This window comes from Amblyraja radiata, chromosome 7 (assembly GCF_010909765.2).
Source record: "Amblyraja radiata isolate CabotCenter1 chromosome 7, sAmbRad1.1.pri, whole genome shotgun sequence".
Classification (NCBI taxonomy): Eukaryota; Metazoa; Chordata; class Chondrichthyes; order Rajiformes; family Rajidae; genus Amblyraja; species Amblyraja radiata.
Window position 1 is genome coordinate 28,644,500 of NC_045962.1, and position 20,554 is coordinate 28,665,053.

The following is a 20,554-nucleotide window of genomic DNA, read 5'->3' on the forward strand; positions in this document are numbered from 1 at the left end:
ATCTCAAATTAAAATTTAAGTTGGTGCCATTTAATTTATCGCTTAGCAATGAGATACAACTCTTCGCTACCTATCACCTTTCTCAGATCTGAGGAAAGCAATTACTTTTGATAACTTATTCCTATTATTTGATTTCAGTACACTCACTTCAAATTGAGATGGGCATATGTGGAATCCAGGCATTAGAAAATCCTGAATAGTGGAGGGTAGAAAGGCAGCTGAATAGTTTCCTCTTATGTTCAGGTTCCACTCACCCAGAAATTCTGTGGGAAATCTTGCCCACGGAATTATCTTGATACAACTTAATTTCACAGTCCTCACAAAGACACTAACATACAAATGAATACCTTTGGATACTCAGACAGAAGTAATAATCATGAACATAGACACAAGAAGCTGGAGTAACTCAGTGGATCAGGCAGCATCTCTGGAGAGAAGGAATGGGTGACGTCTCGGGTCGAGATCCTTCTTTGGTCTGCTGCCTGATCTGCTGAGTTACTCCAGCTTTTTATGTCTAACCGGTTTAAACCAGCATCTGCAGTTCCTTCTTACAATCATGGTTGGCTGCCAATTTGGAAACAGATGAGTGTTTGTTTTAAGCACTGCTTGTTATAAAGGAAAAAAATCCAATTGCTGATTTAAAAGAAAACCAACTAAATGTTGACAGAAGGAATTGTAAATGCTGGTTTACAACAAAAGACAGTGCTGGAGTAACTCATTAGATCAGGCAGCAACTCTGGAGAACACTGAGATGACATTTTTATGTCAGGCATTTGCAGTGATTAGCAGGTTCAATGCTATTTTATATAATTTTACAAGACAAAAATCATTCTTACGTACCTGATAATCATTGCAAATGATGTTACATTGCAGGAACGAGATTTTATCAAGGCAAACACAGTATTTGCAACTAGAGCTTCTCAGGTTAATAAATTCAGATTTGAGTGCGTCAGGCACATATTCCTAATCTTTAGGATATTTGCTCTTTTGATTCTCAGTGTCATCATTTATGTATTGTCTCAGAACAACAAAATATACCTGTATGACACGGTATCCCAGAATCTCCAAGTGTCTCTTTTTCATTGCAGCTTCTCCTTTAATATGATGAGAGTTCTTGCAGAAAGCTTTAGCATTGAGAAACTCTATAACAACTCTGTAGGAAAGAAACATCCTGCATTAATTTTTAAGGCAGATCAAATGTCAACTATTGCTATATTTGAATCATGTATATGATAAAGAAAATCTTGCTGAGAAACGGCTAGATGCATTATTCAAATTGGTTGGAAAATCCCAAAGACTAGCCATAATTAAGCCATAATAAAATGTTTATGTTGAAAGTGAATGAACTTCTTTCACACAAGGTAAGGCCTGAAAAAAGTAAAAACAGTGATCACAACTCATGTTTATAGATAGTTACGGAGAAGGAAAAGTCTGGACTTTGTGTGAATGTGCTCAATTGTGGGGGGGTCAAATTACAACTATATTAAGAAAGAACTCAAGAGCTTTATTTTCAAGTGACCCTTGCATTCTCTCGCTCTTTGTCCCTCCCCATCTTAGTTGTCCTGCTAGTTTCGCTGTTGGTATCCCTTCCTTATAACCTATACAGCCAACAATGGACCATTGTGGGATCATTGGCCACCGGTGCCAGTTCTGATTTGTTCTGCACCTTTTCATACCTCTAGTTTCCCTCTCCCCTGACTCTCAGTCTGAAGAATGTTCTTGACCCAAAACGTCACCTATTCATTTTCTCTAGAGATGTTGCCTGATCTGCTGAGTTACACCAGCATCTTCGGTGTAAACCAGCATTTGCAGTTCCTTCCTACACATCTCAAGAGAATAGAGTGAGAGCTGTTATTGAGTAATTACACATTTGACATGTGGGAGTTATTTAAAAAACAACTGATCAGAATTCAAGACCAGATTACTGTAGTCCTGATCAAGCTATAAAAACATCATTACATAAACAATTCCAGCATGTTCTGGTTGGGATTATTGAATAGAATAATAAACAAAAATATATATTAAAAATCATTATTATTTATTAATCGTAAGCTTGTTATAAAATATAGAAAATATCTTGCTAAAATAACCTATTTTTGTAGAGGTACAGTTCATGTATTTTCACAGGAAAATGTTTTAGAAACGGTGGGTATACACAAACCTTTCTCCTCCAGGTGGCAGATATTTTTCTTCAAGAAATTCCTTGTCTGGTCTCCAGGGTTCTCTTCCATTTTTAGATAGAAATACGGTATTCTGATCCACATAAGGAATAGGCTTTCGGTGTTTGTCAAGTACACATTCAAAGTCTGAAGCAATAGAAGATGCATTTAGTCATCCAGGTTGCTAATTGGGGATTAAAAAAAGCCATTCATGTCTTTCACTATATTTCAGTAAAAGGAAAGTACAAAATAACTAAACCGATTCTTTAGTATGAGCCAAAATCTTAAACTATCGGATATAAACTTTGATATTTTACAGGTTGTGGAGACACTCAGAAGCCAGGGAGGTACGGTGATGTTTTACATTAAAAGATTTTATTTTGAAATGCAAGTGCTGTATATTGCAGCAGTTGACAGGATTTAAAAAAGAATTGGAGAACATAATTTGATTAAAGCTTGTTACTGGAGTTTGTTCTTGTATTACAATTTGTTTGACCCAATAATGTTTTGTTTCAAATGTATAATGCATATTTTCAATATTAATGCTTCATATTAAAGATGAAATGTATTATTACCAAAACAAAAGACCAATCACTGAATCAAAATAATCTTTTAGAAAAAGTACAGTTAAAAGCCAATAAACTTTAACTATCAAGTAATCTAAGAAATGATGAGGATAGATTATATCACTAGAATTTTCAAGGGCACAAAAATCAATCCAGCAAGAATACTAATTTAAAGGCACAAGGAATTGCAGATGCTGGAATCTTGAGTGAAACAAAGTGTTAGAGCTACTCTGGAGGGAATGGAAGGGTGAACAGGTTTTGGGTTGGGAACCTTCGTCAGAGATGCTGCCGAACCGTCGAGTTAATTCAAACAATCTATTTTACCTTCCTCTAAAGAGATATAATAATTATAATTAAAAGAGGCTGCTACAAGTGGAATAACATACCTGTGAAATAATAATATGGGGTGAATACAGCAGCTTTGACATAGTTACTTCCTCCCAGTAGCTGGCCCAGTATTTCGTGGATTTGCTGCTGCACTGGACCAATAGAAACATTGCCTACACAAGAAACAATTTATATGACAATTTAACATTCTGTTGCACTCAAAAATACACATATTTGTTTGCATTTCAACAATAAATGGTTAAATTCAGCTAATAACCATACAACATCAATTTATTTAAAGAAATGCAAGATAAAAAGTTTGATACAATTCCCACCACTTAAACTCTGCACTAAGAGCAGGCAATGATCGATATGGTAGTGTCAATAAAACAAATCTTTTAAAATCTTTCTGAATGAAAGTCCCACCTGTGCACACACAGTAAAATACACAACCCCCCATAAATGCCTAATGATATCATGACTGCTCGTAGTAAGAAGTTGAATTAGTACCAAGGAATCCATGAGGACTCCACCAACACTAATGCCAGGGAAAAAAACGATGCTAAGTGTATATTTACTTTGATTTTCTTTGTGAAAGTCCTTATAATTATAATAGAAACATTGCCTACACAAGAAACAATTTATATGACAATTTAACATTCTGTTGCACTCAAAAATACACATATTTGTTTGCATTTCAACAATAAATGGTTAAATTCAGCTAATAACCATACAACATCAATTTATTTAAAGAAATGCAAGATAAAAAGTTTGATACAATTCCCACCACTTAAACTCTGCACTAAGAGCAGGCAATGATCGATATGGTAGTGTCAATAAAACAAATCTTTTAAAATCTTTCTGAATGAAAGTCCCACCTGTGCACACACAGTAAAATACACAACCCCCCATAAATGCCTAATGATATCATGACTGCTCGTAGTAAGAAGTTGAATTAGTACCAAGGAATCCATGAGGACTCCACCAACACTAATGCCAGGGAAAAAAACGATGCTAAGTGTATATTTACTTTGATTTTCTTTGTGAAAGTCCTTATAATTAAGCTCACTGTTAATAAAACCACAGACACTCCAAACCTTGGCGAACACCTTCTAAAGATGTCACACACAGCAGTTGGGATACCATACCGGAAGACCAGAGGCGGCAGACATACCCCCATCCACATAAATGGGACTGAGGTGGAGCACGTCTCCAACTACAAATTCCTCGGGGTACACATCTCTGAGGATCTGTCCTGGTCCCTCAACACTGCCAAACTGATTAAAAAAGCGTAGCAGCGCCTCTACTTTCTGAGGAGGCTTAAGAAAGCTCACCTGTCCCCTCAGATCCTGTCCAACTTCTACCGCTGTACCATAGAAGTGGCGGCGCTGCCCTGGCAGCAGCGGCTCGCCTGCAGTCCGTTCGCTTTTACTTTTTTTGTGTTGTTTTTTTCGTTTTGTCTAGTTAAGTTTTTGGTTTTTAGGTTGTGTTTATGTGGGGGGGGTGGGGGGTTGAAACGGGGCTTGCTGTCTCTCCCTTTGGGGGAATGCGACTTTTTTGTCGTATCCCCCTTCTCTGCCTCCGTCTGCGCTGAGGCCTAATGGCGGAGCTGGCGACCTCGAGACTCCGGAGGCAGAGCCAGTCAGGACTTGCCCTGGGCTCGCTCCCGTGAGGGCGGCCCGGCTCGGGGCTGGAACTGCGCTCCTGTCGGAGCGGCCCAGCTCGAGGGTGGAATGGCGCTCCCGTCAGGGCGGCCCAGCCCGAGGATGGAATGGCGCTCCCGTCGGGGCGGCCCAGCTCAAGGGTGGTATGGCGCTCCCGTCGGAGCGGCCCAGCTCGAGGGAGGAACGGCACTCACGTGAGGGCGATCCGGCTCGGGGCTGGAACGGTGCTCCGATGGCTGGGACGGCGTTCTGGCGGCGGTGACCTGAGTACGGGGTTCAGCCGCGGGCCGGCGGCTGCGTCCGCTGGACTGGAGGGCGGCAGCTTCGACCACCCCGGGCCGCGGTGTTTGAGCCGGCCCGTTTGCGGGGTTCGGTGAGCCGCGGGACTGTCTGTGCCATCGCCCGGTGGGGTATCGCCTCAGCGCAGAGGGAGAAGAGGAGGGAAGAGACTGCAGCCCTAAGATTTTTGCCTCCATCACAGTGAGGAGGGGCTTGGAGGACTCACTGTGGTGGATGTTAAATTGTGTTTATTATTGTATTATTGTATGTATGACTGCAGGCACGAAATTTCGTTCAGACCGTAAGGTCTGAATGACAATAAAGGTACTATTCTATTCTATTCTATTCTATAAAGCATCCTGACCACCTGCTTCACGGTATGGTACAGCAGCTGCACCACAGCTGACAGGAAGGCACTGTAACGGGTGGTGAAAGCCGCCCATCACATCATCGGTGCCCCGCTCCCTGCCATGGCTGCCCTTCACCGCAAACGGCGTCTGAGACTGTCCGGGAACATCATCAAGGACCCCTCACACCCCAACCATGGACTGCTTGCCCTCCTCCCATCAGGGAGGCGGTACAGGAGCCTCAGGTCTCGCACCAGCAGGCTAAGGAACAGCTTCTTCCAAAACACCATTACCCTGCTGAACTCACAGGCCCGGCGCTAGCCCCTCCCCACTTCTCATCAGTATTATTTATAGTTTATATAATTTACAGTTAAGCTCTATTCACCAGAATTTAGCACATGTCAATCTTTTGCACCTTAACAATTATCTGTATATATGTATATAGATCAATATATCCTCATTTGTATATATTGTTTTAATCAGCATTTTACTACTTTGCACTCTGGTTAGATGCTAAACTGCGTTTCGTTGTACCTGTACTTGTACCTGTGCAATGACAATAAAGTTGAATCTAATCTAATATGTAATATCAATTTTTCATCACAAAAACAAGAATTAGTATGCCTGCGATCATTGAAAAATTGATAGAGAATAACGATTCAGGGAACTATACTGAAATCATGAACCCCCGTTATACGATACAAATTTTGACAGTAAACTTCTGATATTTTAATAATCATACCTAATAATCTTGTGTCAGGCATGGAATACAACTCCTAATGAAATATGATAAATAATTACATGGAGTATAGAACCCTACCCTAAAGAATGCCAGTCCCCTTTTTAATACTGATTTACTAATACATACTTGTGAAACCAAATCTTTACATTCTGTTCTCACTTACACTGACCCATCAGCATGTTTCTCCCTAATATGTCCATTAACTATCTAGATAGCTATCCTTGCTGCCTTAGATGCATTTTGCACATAATTGGCATGCTCACTGGTGCATATTTCATATATTTTCCTTACAAATTGTGGTATGGTTCAGGAAGCATATGGTTCAGGAAGCACAATGGTTTAATTTGTTGCCTTTGCCAACAAATTCTGGGCCTGTGTGTAGTATAAAATACAGGAAAAAAAATTATGCTTATAGTATTGATGTTTAATGGTTGAGCTGATTAAGCAGTTGTGGGTAGCTGATGATAGCTGTTAACCACTGTTCTGAATTTGCCCTGGACTGCAATATAGCAAAGAAGGATATTTCCTTGAGGCAAAGTTTCCAGTTTGTGGAAAATATTCAATTAACAGGTTCTCCATAGAGCATGCATAGACATAATCTAACTGAAAACTTAACTAAAAGTATTAGATGTTCTTACCATAAGCAGTGAATCAGCATTAAAAGCAATGAAAATCTAAAATAAATTCTATATACCAGACCAATCACAAACCTTTATTTAACAGCTGCTGGCAGTAACGGTCATGAAACCAAGTGGTCTGGAATTCGGGGCACTCTAAACAGACAGCTCTGTTCAATTCCATTAAACGCAACCTGATCCGCATGTTCAGAACATCTGACAGAGCTGGTATTAAAAATGGAATTGTTGTAATTCACTGTGATGTTTTCATTTTCAACCAATTTTCTCCCCCTTTCAGTTATTAATTCCTTGCCAGAATGTTTCTCATAAAAAGTGCATTGTATAATGGAGTATTTAAGACAAGCATAATAAAACTTATTAACTGCACATAAATCACAGATTTGACCCTGATGTGAGACACTTAGTCCCATATGCTGTCAATGGACAGACTGACCAACGGTAGAGATGAAGGCCTTACTTTTCTGTATGAATCAACTACTTTTCAAAGTGCCTTGCGGACCTCAAGCACTTTTAAGATGCTACCCTCAGGATTTAAAAAGCAAGGAAACTGCAGCAAATGAAATTTGAAAATCAAAAGTAATTCTAACAGTACTAGCGGCTCATAAATCTAACTAACTCTAGATTATCATTTTACTTTCAACAGTTTTGGCTGTGGATATCCTAAGCACAATTAGGATAATGTCTAACATTTTTTAGGATGCTAATATAGTTGGCAAAGCCATTATATATTGCTCATCTCTAGTTTTCTGAGATGATTCTAGAAAAACATTAAATTCAAAATTAATGGCTTGCCAAACCATTTCATATAGCAGTTGTCAACTACATTGATACGAGATTGGAGCCACAAATATAAATTTATCATTGTTAAAAAATTTAGTTCCTGAAATATGGAATATTTTCCAATTTGTAATTTTACATTAATGCTACACTATGCAGATAATGTCTCTCAAAAAGAAAAAGTGATTGCTGCAAATTTCCATTATAAAAATATACTTTATTTAGCATCATATAATGTTTCTAAAATGCAATATGTGGGAATGCTTTTATGTGATTGGTGATATTAGAGCTGCTGGGTACCAGAGGTCTGCAGAACTGATGCCTGACTGGGGTTACAATCAATTATGTTCTTTGCAGGGATTACTAAAATTACAATAAAAACACAAAGTCCGTGCTATAACACCAGGATAAGTGCTCATCTAAGAAAACCAAGCGCAAAGCCAAAGTACTATCTAAACTGAATATACAAACTTATGCTAAGGACAATATCCAAATCCATATGCAATAAACAGCTGCCTACATGTTAACAAGCTGATTGTGTAGATGTAAGTATCATTGGGGTTATCATGTGGGCACCTCTCTTCACTGGTGTTTTGTTGAGTTATGCCTACAACACCTCGGGAAGGCTCAACAGTTAGTTCTGACATCCCAGAACAGCCCCCCCCTCAATACCTGCTCTCACTACCAAAGTTACCAGTATCTACTAAATAGAGGAAACTGCAGACAATTAACTCACTCTAACAAATGCTAAACACCTGCATCCTATCTTCCACATATCCTAGCCCATCATTAAACTCGTAACATCACAAATATCAACCGCATAAAACCGGGATACATTTACGCAGACTACACTTACAAAAAATACACATACTGCATGTTATATATTTTGTTTCTGCCCCCAACTGACACCATTTCTTCTCCACCAAATCCACCTACTGCCTTACTCTGCTGCCTTTACCATCTGCTTTATGGCCTGACACAAACTCAGTCTGCAAATTCCTAGCTCTCCAAATAGCAACGTGGTCGATCTTGCTATGAAACCCCTACAACCCACCTCTACCGGACGTACTCTTGTTCTCCATCCTCGCTGCTCAACTACTGCTGCTAACTTTACATATCTAAGCTTTTTCCTGTCATAAGCCTCATCCACTAAGTTCTCCCATTTTATAGAATTGACGGTGTGTCAGTTCTATAAAATACACTATCCACTGACTAACTGACCACTACACAACATCAGGCCTCAAACGCGTGGTGTGGCGGCGCCTATCGGCAGCGGATCGACGACAGTCCGTCTGTCCTTTTTAAAATTTTTGTCTCGTTAAATGTGTGTCTTGACTCTAGTTTTTATTATTTTTCTTTAGCTGTGTATATGTGGGGGGTGGGGGAAAACGTTAATCTCTTCCCTGTACGGGGACCCGACTTTTTCCCTGTCGGGTCTCTGGTGTCGTTGGGCCTAACATCGTGGAGCCGGCGGCGTCCTCTGGGCTGAGGGCTCCAGTCGCGGGGAACGGGGAGAGCTGTGGTGATGCGCGGTTGCAACCCGACTTCGGAGTTTCGGAGGCTCCAGCCGCAGGCCCGGTGGACGGTAACATCGGGAGCTCGCAGGTCCCTGGTGGGAGACCGCTTTTCGGAGCTCCTGCAACGGTAACTTCCCCCGCTGGAATTGCGGGGTTTAAAGGACTCGGAGCGGGGCCTAACATCGCCCCGCGTGGCTTAAACAGCCACAAGACTTACCATCGTCCACCGGGAGCCCCAGTTCGCCTCGATGCTGCAGTTGGACTGCTGGACCGCGGGAGAAGAACAAAGGGAAGAGATAACATCAGATAAGACTTTGCCTTCCATCACAGTGAGGAGATGTTGGAGATCCACTGTGATGGATGCTTATGTCAATCAATCAACCTTTATTGTCATCCTGCAAGCAACAGTTGTACAGTGCAAAATGAAAAGACGTTTCCCAGGGAATACCGGAGCATCGCACATGAAATTTAAAACATTTCACACATAATAACACTAAAAACAATCCAGTCCCTGATGGAACAGTATAATTAGTTAAAAGCAGGTAAAACAACAACGTTAAAATACAGTAAAACCAATCATAAAAATGTCCGGGGCAGCTGATTTGAGTGGCCAGTGCCAGTTATTAAAGTGGCCAGTGCCAGCTATTAAAGTGTCCGTGCCAAGCCGCAGAATCAGGAGACTGTGAGTACAGAGTGACTGTTTAGCAGCCTCACAGCCTGTGGTAGGAAGCAGTCTTGTAGTCCGGGCTTTGATGCTGCGATATCTCTTGCCTGATGGCAGGAGATCCAGGTGTATGTGGAGGGGGTGCAGTTACTTGTCCTTAGCAATTCTCTGAGCTTTTTTCAGACAGCGGCTCTGGAACAGTTCATGTACCGAGGGTAGGAAGACGCCAATGATCCACTCTGCTCCCCTCACTACCCTCTGCAGAGCCTTCCTGTCCGAGCAGTTGCAGGTGGAGTACCACGTATTTATGCAGTAAGTGAGTACAGACTCCACCGTACCCCTGTAGAAAGTCCTGAGGATGTTGGTGGGGAGTGAGGCCTGTTTTAGTTTCCTCAGGAAGTGCAGTCGCTGATGGGCCCGTATGACGGTCCCAGTGGTGTTCCTGGACCAGGTGAGGCTGTCTGTAATTTGCACACCGAGGAACTTTATGCTCTCCACTCTCTCCACTGTGGTGCCACTGATGTTGAGGGGTGTATGCTTTGGCTGCGCCCTCCTGAAGTCGACAACCATCTCCTTTGTTTTGTCGACATTTAATTCTAGATAATTTTTGCCGCACCAGTCCACTAGTTGTTTTACTTCCTCCCTGTACATTGATTCGTCATCTCCGCTGAATAGTCCCACCACTGTTGTGTCATCCGTGAATTTTATGATCTTATTGTCCCTGAATCTGGCAGCACAGTCATGTGTGACTCATGTGAACAACAGCGGGCTGAGCACACAGCCTCGAGGGTAGCCGGTGCGCAACGTGATCGAGCCTGAAGTGTTCTTGCCAACACGGACTGACTGCGGTCTCTCTGTCAGAAAGTCCAAGATCCAGTGACACAGGGTGGTGTTGAGGCCCAGCAGGGTTAGTTTCTCCACAAGTCTCTGTGGGATGATGGTGTTAAACGCTGAGCTGAAGTCAACGTACAGGATTCTGGCGTATGTGTTTTTGTTTTCCAGATGCGTGAGTACTGTGTGCAGCGTGGTAGAGATGGCATCCTCTGTAGAACGGTTGGGGCGATAGGCAAACTGGAGGGGGTCTAACGATGAGGGGAGGCTGGCAGTAATGTGGGGTTTCACCAGGCGTTCAAAACACTTCATTATTATTGGGGTCAGGGCGACAGTCATTTAGGCAGGCAACAACTGGTTTCTTCGCTATGGGGATTATTGTGGATGTTTTGAGGCATGTGGGGACAATGGCTTGACTAAGAGAGATGTTAAAGATGTCTGTTAGCACATCTGCTAACTCCTCAGCACATTCCTTGAGCACACGTCCTGGGATGTTGTCGGGTCCGACTGCTTTCCACGGGTTGACCTTAGACAGGATTCTCCGTGTGCCCATCGGGTCTATGGTCAGGACTGGCTGGTCGGTTTGTAAGCAGGGGCTGGCTCTCCCCTTGGGTGTGGTGTTTGCTGCATCAAAACGTGCAAAGAAGTTGTTCAGTTCATCTGGGAGAGAAGTGTCGGTGTCAGTTACCTGCTGCCTTGCCTTGTACCCCGTCAGTGTTTGGATTCCCTTCCACATCCTCCTGGTGTCTCCTGTGTCACAGAGGTGTCCCTGGATTTTCCCCGCGTAGGCACGTTTCGCTGCCCTGATTCCTTTTTCCAGTGCAGTCCTGGTAGATCGAAGAGCGGCTGTGTTACCGGCTCTGTAGGCTGCATCACGAGCCCTCAGCAGCGAGCGCACCTCTGCTGTCATCCATGGCTTTTCGTTTCCACGTGCAGTGAAGGATTTCATGATAGTGACATCCTCGGTGCACTTGGCAATGTAGCTGGTTACAGTCTCTGCGTACTCCTCCATGTTGATGAGGTCATCATAGGATGCTGCTGTCCTGAACACATCCCAGTCAGTGTGCAGGAAGCAATCCTGCAGTGCTGAGGCTGCTCCCTCTGGCCAGACCCTGGTGTGTTTTTTCTCCGCTCTGACTTGTTTTTGCAGAGGTCTGTAGGCTGGTGTTAAAAACACTGAAATGTGGTCCGAGTGGCCCAGGTGAGGGCGTGGGGCTGCCTTGTAAGCCTCTGGGGTGTTGGTGTAAACCAAGTCCAAGATGTTCTCTCCCCTGGTCTCAAAATCCACATATTGCTTGAATTTTGGGAGCACAGTCTTAAGGCTGGTGTGATTAAAATCCCCAGCCACCACAATGAAGCTATCAGGATATTTGGTCTGGAACGCACTGATGACGTCATGCAGAGCTCCCAGTGCTTTGTTGGCCTTAGAATTTACATTAGCGCTTGGAGCAACATATACAGCCACAACAAAAACAACGGAGAATTCCCTCGGCAGATAGAAAGGCCGACATTTCACGATGAGGAATTCTATCAGCGGAGAGCAGTGTTTCCCGGCTATCGTAGCGTTCACACACCAGTCCTTGTTTATGTACAAGCACAGGCCTCCACCTCGGCTCTTACCAGAGCTAGCTGCCTCTCTGTCCGCACGGAACGATGTCATTCCCTCCAGCTGTATTGCCGTGTCCGGGATATTACCGTGGAGCCATGATTCCGTGAAAACAAACACACAGCAGTCTCTTATATCCCTGTATGTTGTTTTGAGAAGACGCAGTTCGTCAAGTTTGTTGTCCAGGGAGCGGACATTAGAGAGGAGAAGCGAGGGCACTGCAGGTCGGGTGGGGTTAGCTGTTAGCCTAGCGTGAATGCCTGCTCTTTTCCCCCGTCTCCGCCTCGTGTAAGAGCCTGCTCTTTTACCCCGTTTCTGCCTCCTCTCACACCGCTTGCGTCTCCTCCTCCTCCTCTCTATCCTCTCCCGCCTCCTCTCTCCGGTCGTATTCATATCTGCGGCCGATATGTTTGGCTTCGCAGCCGGTAGTAGTAGTCCATAGCGGCGTATTTGGTCTAAATCGCACCAAAACGCGCCCGTACTACTACCGTGGTTTGCCCCGATGTTTAAGAGCATGTTCCTGCAGTACATATATCTTGGACAGACTGGACAAAACACACAACACTCACTTTTTAATGCTCCGACTATCTCCCGAGGGGCCGCTGCGACTGTGCGCGCCGCCATCTTGGATATCATTTAGGCAGGCAACAACTGTGTTAAGTGTTTTTTTGTAATGTAACACTATAGAAAATGCAATTTCGTTCAAACCAAGCTGTTTGAGTGACAATAAAAGTCATTCTATTCTATTCTATTCTAAACTAGTACTATTTATTTCCTGAAGAATAACAAGCCTTTCTACCTGCGTCTCCCAATCATTGGCTCCCCGTAACTGCGCTAAATCATACCTGCCTGAAAACTTCCCTCCTCTACCTTCCTCTCCCTCACGGACAAAATGAATCGCTGCAGTCTCAGTGCTGATGCCTACTGAATTCACTTGTGCTCTGCTCCTGTCAATTGCTGCAGCTATGCACTTCAAGACCTGGTTATGCCGCCAAGTATACCGACCCTGTGAAAGACTAGTCCTAAAACCTGACAAAATATGCCTCAACGTTTTCACCTCTCAGCACAGGGAACACACTGGGTCCCCACTTAACCATTGTTTGAGGTTCTGCAGTGATGGCAGCACATCATAAATAGCCCTCATAAGGAAACTTACATGACCCCCTCCATGCACCACAGGTCCCTCCAGCTAAACCTCTTTTCTACACTTTCCCAGTTCATCCACTGTCCCTGCTTAACCTGAGCTACTGTCCTTATACACCGCACGAGAAATTTATTGTGAGTTTCCTTTGAGATTAGCAGCAATTGCATTTGCTTTACCACCAAACACCATTTTTTTAGGAAACAACTAAATAAATGATGCAGAATATCTCAAAGCAGCTGAGTGTTAAACACAATTATTAGCAACATTAAAATGTACAAGTCCCAATGCAAAAATGTAAAAGGAACTTACTGTCCAGCTGTGAATCCAATTTTGCTAGGAAATTAACACTAAAAATAGTTCTAATTAGATCTTCTGGGAAGTAACTTGCAAGAGCTAGTGAGTAACCAAATAGCACCAGAAGATGAGGGTCAAATGCATCTGTTTAAAAAAAAAAAGAATTGTGTTCATGTTGCATCTTGACCTCATGACATTTCAAAGCGCATACACCCACTAAAATAATTATTAGATGCAGTTACTGCTGTAAAGGAAAATACCCAGTTATTAATGTTCCAATGTCAAAATATTGAATATTCTAAATCAATTTAACAATGACAAGAAAATTAATGAAGTACTTCATCAATAAGGAAATACTGTATTGTAGTCATTAACACTGGAAGATTTAACAATAATGGTCTAAATTTTGAACGTTATTGCTGTATCCTTATTGCAACATCCACCTGCAACAGGGGCACAAAACTGTGATGTAGTCATCGAATTATCACTTAAAACTTGGATAAAAAATAATTTAATAGTATTATTTATTGAAGAAATATTCATTCACAGAATATAATTCCAAGATGGTAACATTCTACAGCCATCTTTGGTTATAATCTTTGAAAATTGTTCAACTGAAAAATTAGAGCTCAAAATTAGAGGGAATTATACAGCTTTTGAAAATATTTAGTTAGACATCTCACAGAACTATTGATAAACAATTGATCTGGTAAGTTGCCTAATATGCCTAAGTACCACAATGTATCATACACATTTGCTTCATATTTGACACCTTACATTTATGTTGAGACAGCATGTAAAAAGAAATACTTGCATTTATATAGACGAACAGGACATATCAAAGTACTTTAATACCAGCACAACAACAGGACATATAAAAGTGTTTTAATGCAACTAATTTACTTCTGAAGTAGTTAAATTTATAATATGGTGATATGATGGGCAGTGAAAAGCCCCACCTGGCTTTCTTGTTTAAAAGTTATCAAATGCAACCATTTAATGCCAGCTGCCCTGATCTTTCTAAGAGGAGGATGGACATTTCCAAACATCTACCAATTTTTGTTGTTAAGCACATATTAGTGAAGCACAACTATTCAAAATTTCCAGAGACACGAGAGACTGCAATGCTGGAACCTGGTGCAAAAAAAAGGAAAGTGTGTGGACAAACTCAGGGGGCCAGGCAGCATTTGTGGAGGGAAATGGACAGTCAACATTGAGTCGAGAATCTTCATCTAGACTGAAAGAGTGGAGGGGGAAGGTTTGGATCGAGAGCTAGTAAGCAATTGGTAGATACAGGTGAGATGAGGTTGATTGCCAGGTGTGGCAAGGAAAGGTAGTGTTTGCAGTTTAAGCTGGGAACTGATGGGGAGATCAAAATGTTGCTGATTCTGAATCTGAAGAAGGTGGTAACAGATGGAACAACTGAGAAAGGAGAGGGGACGATCAATAAGGGAAGGGAGAGAAAGAGAATGCAGTGGGAGGAGTGCATGGGGTAAAGTGGGAAGAAGTGTGTGTCTGCAAGAAGCAGGATAAATAGGGGAAGAGAGAAAGAGACAGAAGGAGTACAGGTTACTTGAAATTGGACAATTCATTATTTGTGCCATTGGGTTGATAACTACCCAGGCAGAATATGAGATGCTGTTCCTCTAGTTTATGTTGATCTTACCCTGGCAGTGGATGAGGTAGAGGACAGACAGGTTGGTGTTGGAATGGGAAGGGAAATTAAAATGTCTGGCAACCAGGAGATCCGGAGAGTGCAGGTGTTTGGCAAAGCAGTCAGCTAGTCTGCATTTGGTCTACAATGTACGAGGCCACATCAAGAGCACCAGATGCAAAAAATCATACCTGAAAAATGTCATCACAGTTTCAACATCTATCTTCCTGGAGAAGGTGGAAGTTAGAAAAATGATAAAAATAATAGGATTAAGTTCTATCTTAATTATCTTCATTATTTTGGTTACCAAGCTACCTCTATATTGTTGATTGTTGCAAACAGTATTTAAACAAGAAGGTGGCCAGTGCAGCAATCCATTCCAATTTTCCAAACACCTTCAGAAACAAAGGTAAATTCGAATAGCAACTTAAGTAACTGCCAGTGAGTAGTTTGATTCACTCTACAATAAACCAATGCTATATGTAGATCATAAAATATGTATAAACTAATAATGAGCTAAAGAATTATGATACTGTATAATTTTATCTTTACTCAAAATGAAATCGAGGTTAAAGCAATCATAAATCATTTTGTGATGCATTATAGTAATTTACACATAGGGAAAAGGGATTAAATGTGCATTCCAATGATTTTTCATATATTAATGAAAATGAATACTGTATCTGGAAGCGAATACCACAATGATTATTTTGCATCAACAGATGGTTGGTGCAATTGCAGCACTGTTGGTGCAAAATAATAATTGTGGTATTCGCTTCCAGATACAGTAATCATTTTCATTAATATATGGAAAATTGTTGGAATGCAACCTAGGGCTGATACTCTAGCACCCATTGAGCACATGGAACCAAACATGCACTTCCAGTATTTCTACCCTAAATTTCGGTCTAAATATAAGTCAAGGAATTCATTGTACTATGAATAAAATATTTGGTGGGATTATGTTAAATTTATCCGTAACACTTTCATGATATGCTGTATGATACTCACTGAAATGAGGCCTAGATCGCTGTACACATGACTCAAATAAATCTTCAGCTTGCGGAGGATCATAATTGAAGACATTGAATGGAAGCAAGATAGCATATGTGGCTGAAAAATGGATCTACATTAAAAAAAAAATCATCGTTTTTATTAAACATCTTTTGACCACAAGATGGTTTCATAAAATGATCAGTTTGAGTCATTGTTCAACGAAAGATTGGTTCATATTAGTGAACAAAATATTTGATTGATAGCAAATTTAGTCCCCCGCATTGAGGGGCTATTTAGCTGGTGCTAGTATTAGAGGAGGAGGCAGAAGAGGGAAGACAAGGGCTGACAAGGGGAGAAAGAGTGGGTGAGGCAGGAAAAAGAGAAACAAAGGCCAACAGGGGTAGAGAGAGAGGGGGAGGCATAAGAAGGAGCAAAAGCTGACAGAGGTGGGGGAGGAAGAGAAATTGTGTTGTATACCAGACTTGTAGAATGAGATGGAGTACAGGTAAACTTTGGTAATCAAAGAACTGATAAGAGAGGTTTAGCTTTAGTTTAATTTAGCGATACAGCGTGGAAATAGGCTCTTTGGTTCACCTGGTCAGCGCCGACCAACGATCATCCATACACTTCCAGACAGATTCTTGATTAGTAAGGGTGTCAAGGGTTATGGGGATATAGCAGAAGAATGGGATTGAAAGGAAAACATAGAACAGCCATGATTGAATGGAGGAATGGATTTGAGATGGGCCAAATGGCCTAACTCTGTTCCTAGAACTTATGAACACTAGTTCTATCATACACACTAGGCAATTTACAGAAACCTATTAACCTATAAACCTGCATGTCTTTGGAATGTGGGAGGAAACGGGAGTACCCGGAGGAAACCCACGAGGTAACAGGGAGAACATGCAAACTCCATACAGAGAGCACCCGTAGTCAGGATTGAACCCAGGTATCTGGGTTCACCTACTATGTTCTGGTGTGCTAAAGCAAAGCAAGAATTTCATTGTACTATCAGGGACACATGACAATAAACTCTCTTAAACTAAGGCAACAGCTCCACCGCTGTGCCACTGTGCTACCCTCAAATAAGCAATCATTTTTGTAATCAGTCCTGATTCCCAAATCAGAACCATGAAATAATCCACAAAACAATGGTTCACATTGGAATCGATAACATTAGAATTTACAAAATATTCCATTAGTTAGAGAGCACAATAGATGGAACTATAAAATTGGCAAATACATGATTAGCACCACATAACCTGATGATGAAAATAAATACATAAATAGGATACACTCCATGCAATTTCCTTTTACGCTTATGTAAAGAAAAATCAAACACATTGAGCTCAATGTACAATACCAATGGCGGAAGTCAATAATATTCGGGCCACCTTAGGTGGCAACGAGAATTTAAGGTATCCCATTTTTGATACCTTAAAATCACTCTTTTTAAAAAATGATAATTCACTGTTATATGGTTTACTTAATAATAGTATTCTGTTTTTTCTATGTATTTTTCAACGCACTTCTTTTTTCTTCCTATGGAGGTTCAATAGACGGAGGAGATGTAAAATAACGTTAATAGGGGACGGTTACCCCACACCCAAAACCTCAAGGTATTTAACCACACCACATGAATTAAAACTAGCAAAACTAATTAAGAATGCAAGACATTAGGGGAAAAAGGAATGGAGGAATCACATTTTGTAGTTGGAACATTAGGGGTGCGAACGATCCAATTAAAAGGGGTAAGATTATGGCTCAATTAAAATCTTTAAAGGTGGATATTGCGTTTTTACAAGAAACGCATGTGAAATTACAAATTACAGATGAGACTAAAAGCAAATTCGATAGGCCAAACTTATTATTCGTCATTTACTTCTAAAGCTAGGGGTACGGCTATTATTATTCGGAAAGGTATACCATTTATATCAAAGAACACTATATCTGATAAGGAAGGAAGGTACACTATAGTGGCAGGAGAAAATTATTCTACACCACTGACTCTGATAAATATTTATGCACCAAATTTTGATAACCCCCAATTTTTTAAGAAAATCTCGGATACAATAGATGAGTATAATTACCAAAATGTAATATTAGGGGGGGATTTTAATTGTGTTATAGATACATATTTAGATAAATCAATAAAAGTAAGGAAGAGTAAGGTTAAATCTAAAACTAGTGAATTTTTAAACACATATATAAAAAACACTAATATAACAGACGCATGGAGAATAGTCAACCCTACGGGAAGGGAATATTCATTTTACTCGGTGGTACATAAAACTTATTCGAGAATTGATTATTTTTTAGTGGACACAAAATTAATTCCTTATATGCTTAACCCTAAATATCACAATAGTATTATTTCTGATCACTCACCATTGACCTTTACTTTAAAACTAGAGGGAACGCCAGGTATAAAATCGTTTTGGCGTTTTAATACACAGTTAATTAATAATCCACAAGGTTATGAGTATTTAAAACAACAAATGAAATTCTTTTTTGATACAAATGAGACACCAGGCATTTCACCATCTTTATTATGGGAAACTTTTAAGGCATTTATACGTGGAGTTATAATCTCATATCAAAGTTACCAAAATAAAAAGAACTCCATAGAACAAGAGACTTTAGAAAAGGAAATTAAAATATTAGAATTAGATAACGCAAAAGACCCAGCTATAGATAAACATAATAAGATCACATTATTGAAATTTAAACTTAATCGAATATTATCGGCAAGAGTAATAAGATTATTTCAGATCACAAAACAGGCACAGTTTGAATTTGGTGATAAACCACATAAACTTCTGGCTAGACAATTGAAGAAACAGGAGAAGGAAAAGACGATTACTAAAATCAAATCAGAGAATGGGGAACTATTAACGTTACCCCAGGATATTAATAAAAGGTTTGCCCAATTTTATCAAAACTTGTATACGTCTAAAACTAAAATAGAAGACAATATAATTGTAGATTTTTTAGATAATTGTAATCTGCCAAAATTGCATATTTTGGAACAAGAGGAATTAGGAGCACAGATCACAAGGGAAGAAATAAGTGAAACAATAAAAGAGCTGAAAAATGGGAAAACGCCAGGACCAGATGGTTTTAATAATGAATTCTATAAAGGTTTCCAGGAGTTAATGGTACCACGGTTATTTAAGTTATATAAATATGCCTTTACCGAAAATAAATTACCAGAAACATTAGCCAAATCCACAATTACGTTAATACCTAAAAAAGATAAGGACTTAGAAGAACCGGGCTCATATAGAGCCATATCACTCCTAAATACAGATCAGAAAATTTTAGCAAGAAGATTGAGTAAATATATTAATAAATTGATAAATCCGGACCAAACGGGGTTTATACCTAAAAGACAATCATCTAACAATTTGAGACGCCTTTTTAATATAATGTATTCATACAAAACGGAAAAAGAAGACTTGTCAGTTATATCTCTGGATGCAGAGAAAGCATTTGATCAGGTAGAATGGCAGTATTTATACAAAGTACTCCAAAAATTTAATATGGGAGAGAATTTTATCAGATGGGTTAAATTACTATATGATAAACCAATGGCAAGAATACTAATTAATAATATATTATCTTCAAAATTTCAATTATCGATGGGCAATAGGCAGGGCTGTGTTTTATCACCCCTGCTATTTGCACTTATGATAGAGCCGCTTGCTGAAAGGATAAGAAGGCATCCGGATATTCAGGGATATAATACTAAGAATACTATTAATAAAATATCACTATATGCAGATGATATACTTTTATATATTACAAACTCCCAAACGAGCAACCCGAATCTATTAAATCTAATAGAGGAATTTGGATCTTTCTCCGGTTATAGAATAAATTGGAATAAAAGTGAAATTATGTCATTAAAACCTCAGAAATCGAATCACCTATTAAAATTTCCATTTAAAATCGCAACGGAAAAATTTAAGTATTTGGGTATTCAAGTTACTAGAAGATATAAATCATTATTTAATGCTAATTTTATACCATTATTAAATACATTTGATTCACTGATTAAATTTTGGAGAACGCTCCCACTGTCACTAATCGGCAGAATAAACGCTATAAAAATGATAGCGCTACCACAAATAATATATTTATTCCAATCTATACCGATATATATACCAAAACACTTTTTTTTTTAAATTAGACTCGAATATTTTTAATTTTATTTGGGATTATAAAGCACATAGAATTAAAAGAAATCACTTGTGCAAACCCAAAGAGGTTGGGGGGGGGGGGGTTTGCATTACCTAATTTTCTATACTATTATTGGGCAGTACATATTAAAAATATAATTTATT

The 20,554-nt window shown here is 40.2% G+C and overlaps 1 protein-coding gene across 3 annotated transcripts in view; it reads right to left on the reverse strand.

Moving 5' to 3' along the window:
- fastkd1 (FAST kinase domains 1) overlaps positions 1–20,554 on the reverse strand; it is a 44,127-nt gene that overhangs the window by 1,914 nt on the left and 21,659 nt on the right. For 2 of the 3 annotated variants that reach the window (XM_033023971.1, XM_033023973.1), the window contains 6 exons: positions 16,221–16,335; positions 13,571–13,699; positions 6,795–6,926; positions 3,112–3,225; positions 2,162–2,306; positions 1,039–1,153 (listed from right to left, as the gene is read on the reverse strand). In XM_033023971.1, the coding sequence (XP_032879862.1) occupies positions 1,039–1,153; positions 2,162–2,306; positions 3,112–3,225; positions 6,795–6,926; positions 13,571–13,699; positions 16,221–16,335 (750 nt within the window). The remainder of the gene's footprint in view (positions 1–1,038; positions 1,154–2,161; positions 2,307–3,111; positions 3,226–6,794; positions 6,927–13,570; positions 13,700–16,220; positions 16,336–20,554) is intronic. The other variant, XM_033023972.1, reaches the window with a different exon arrangement.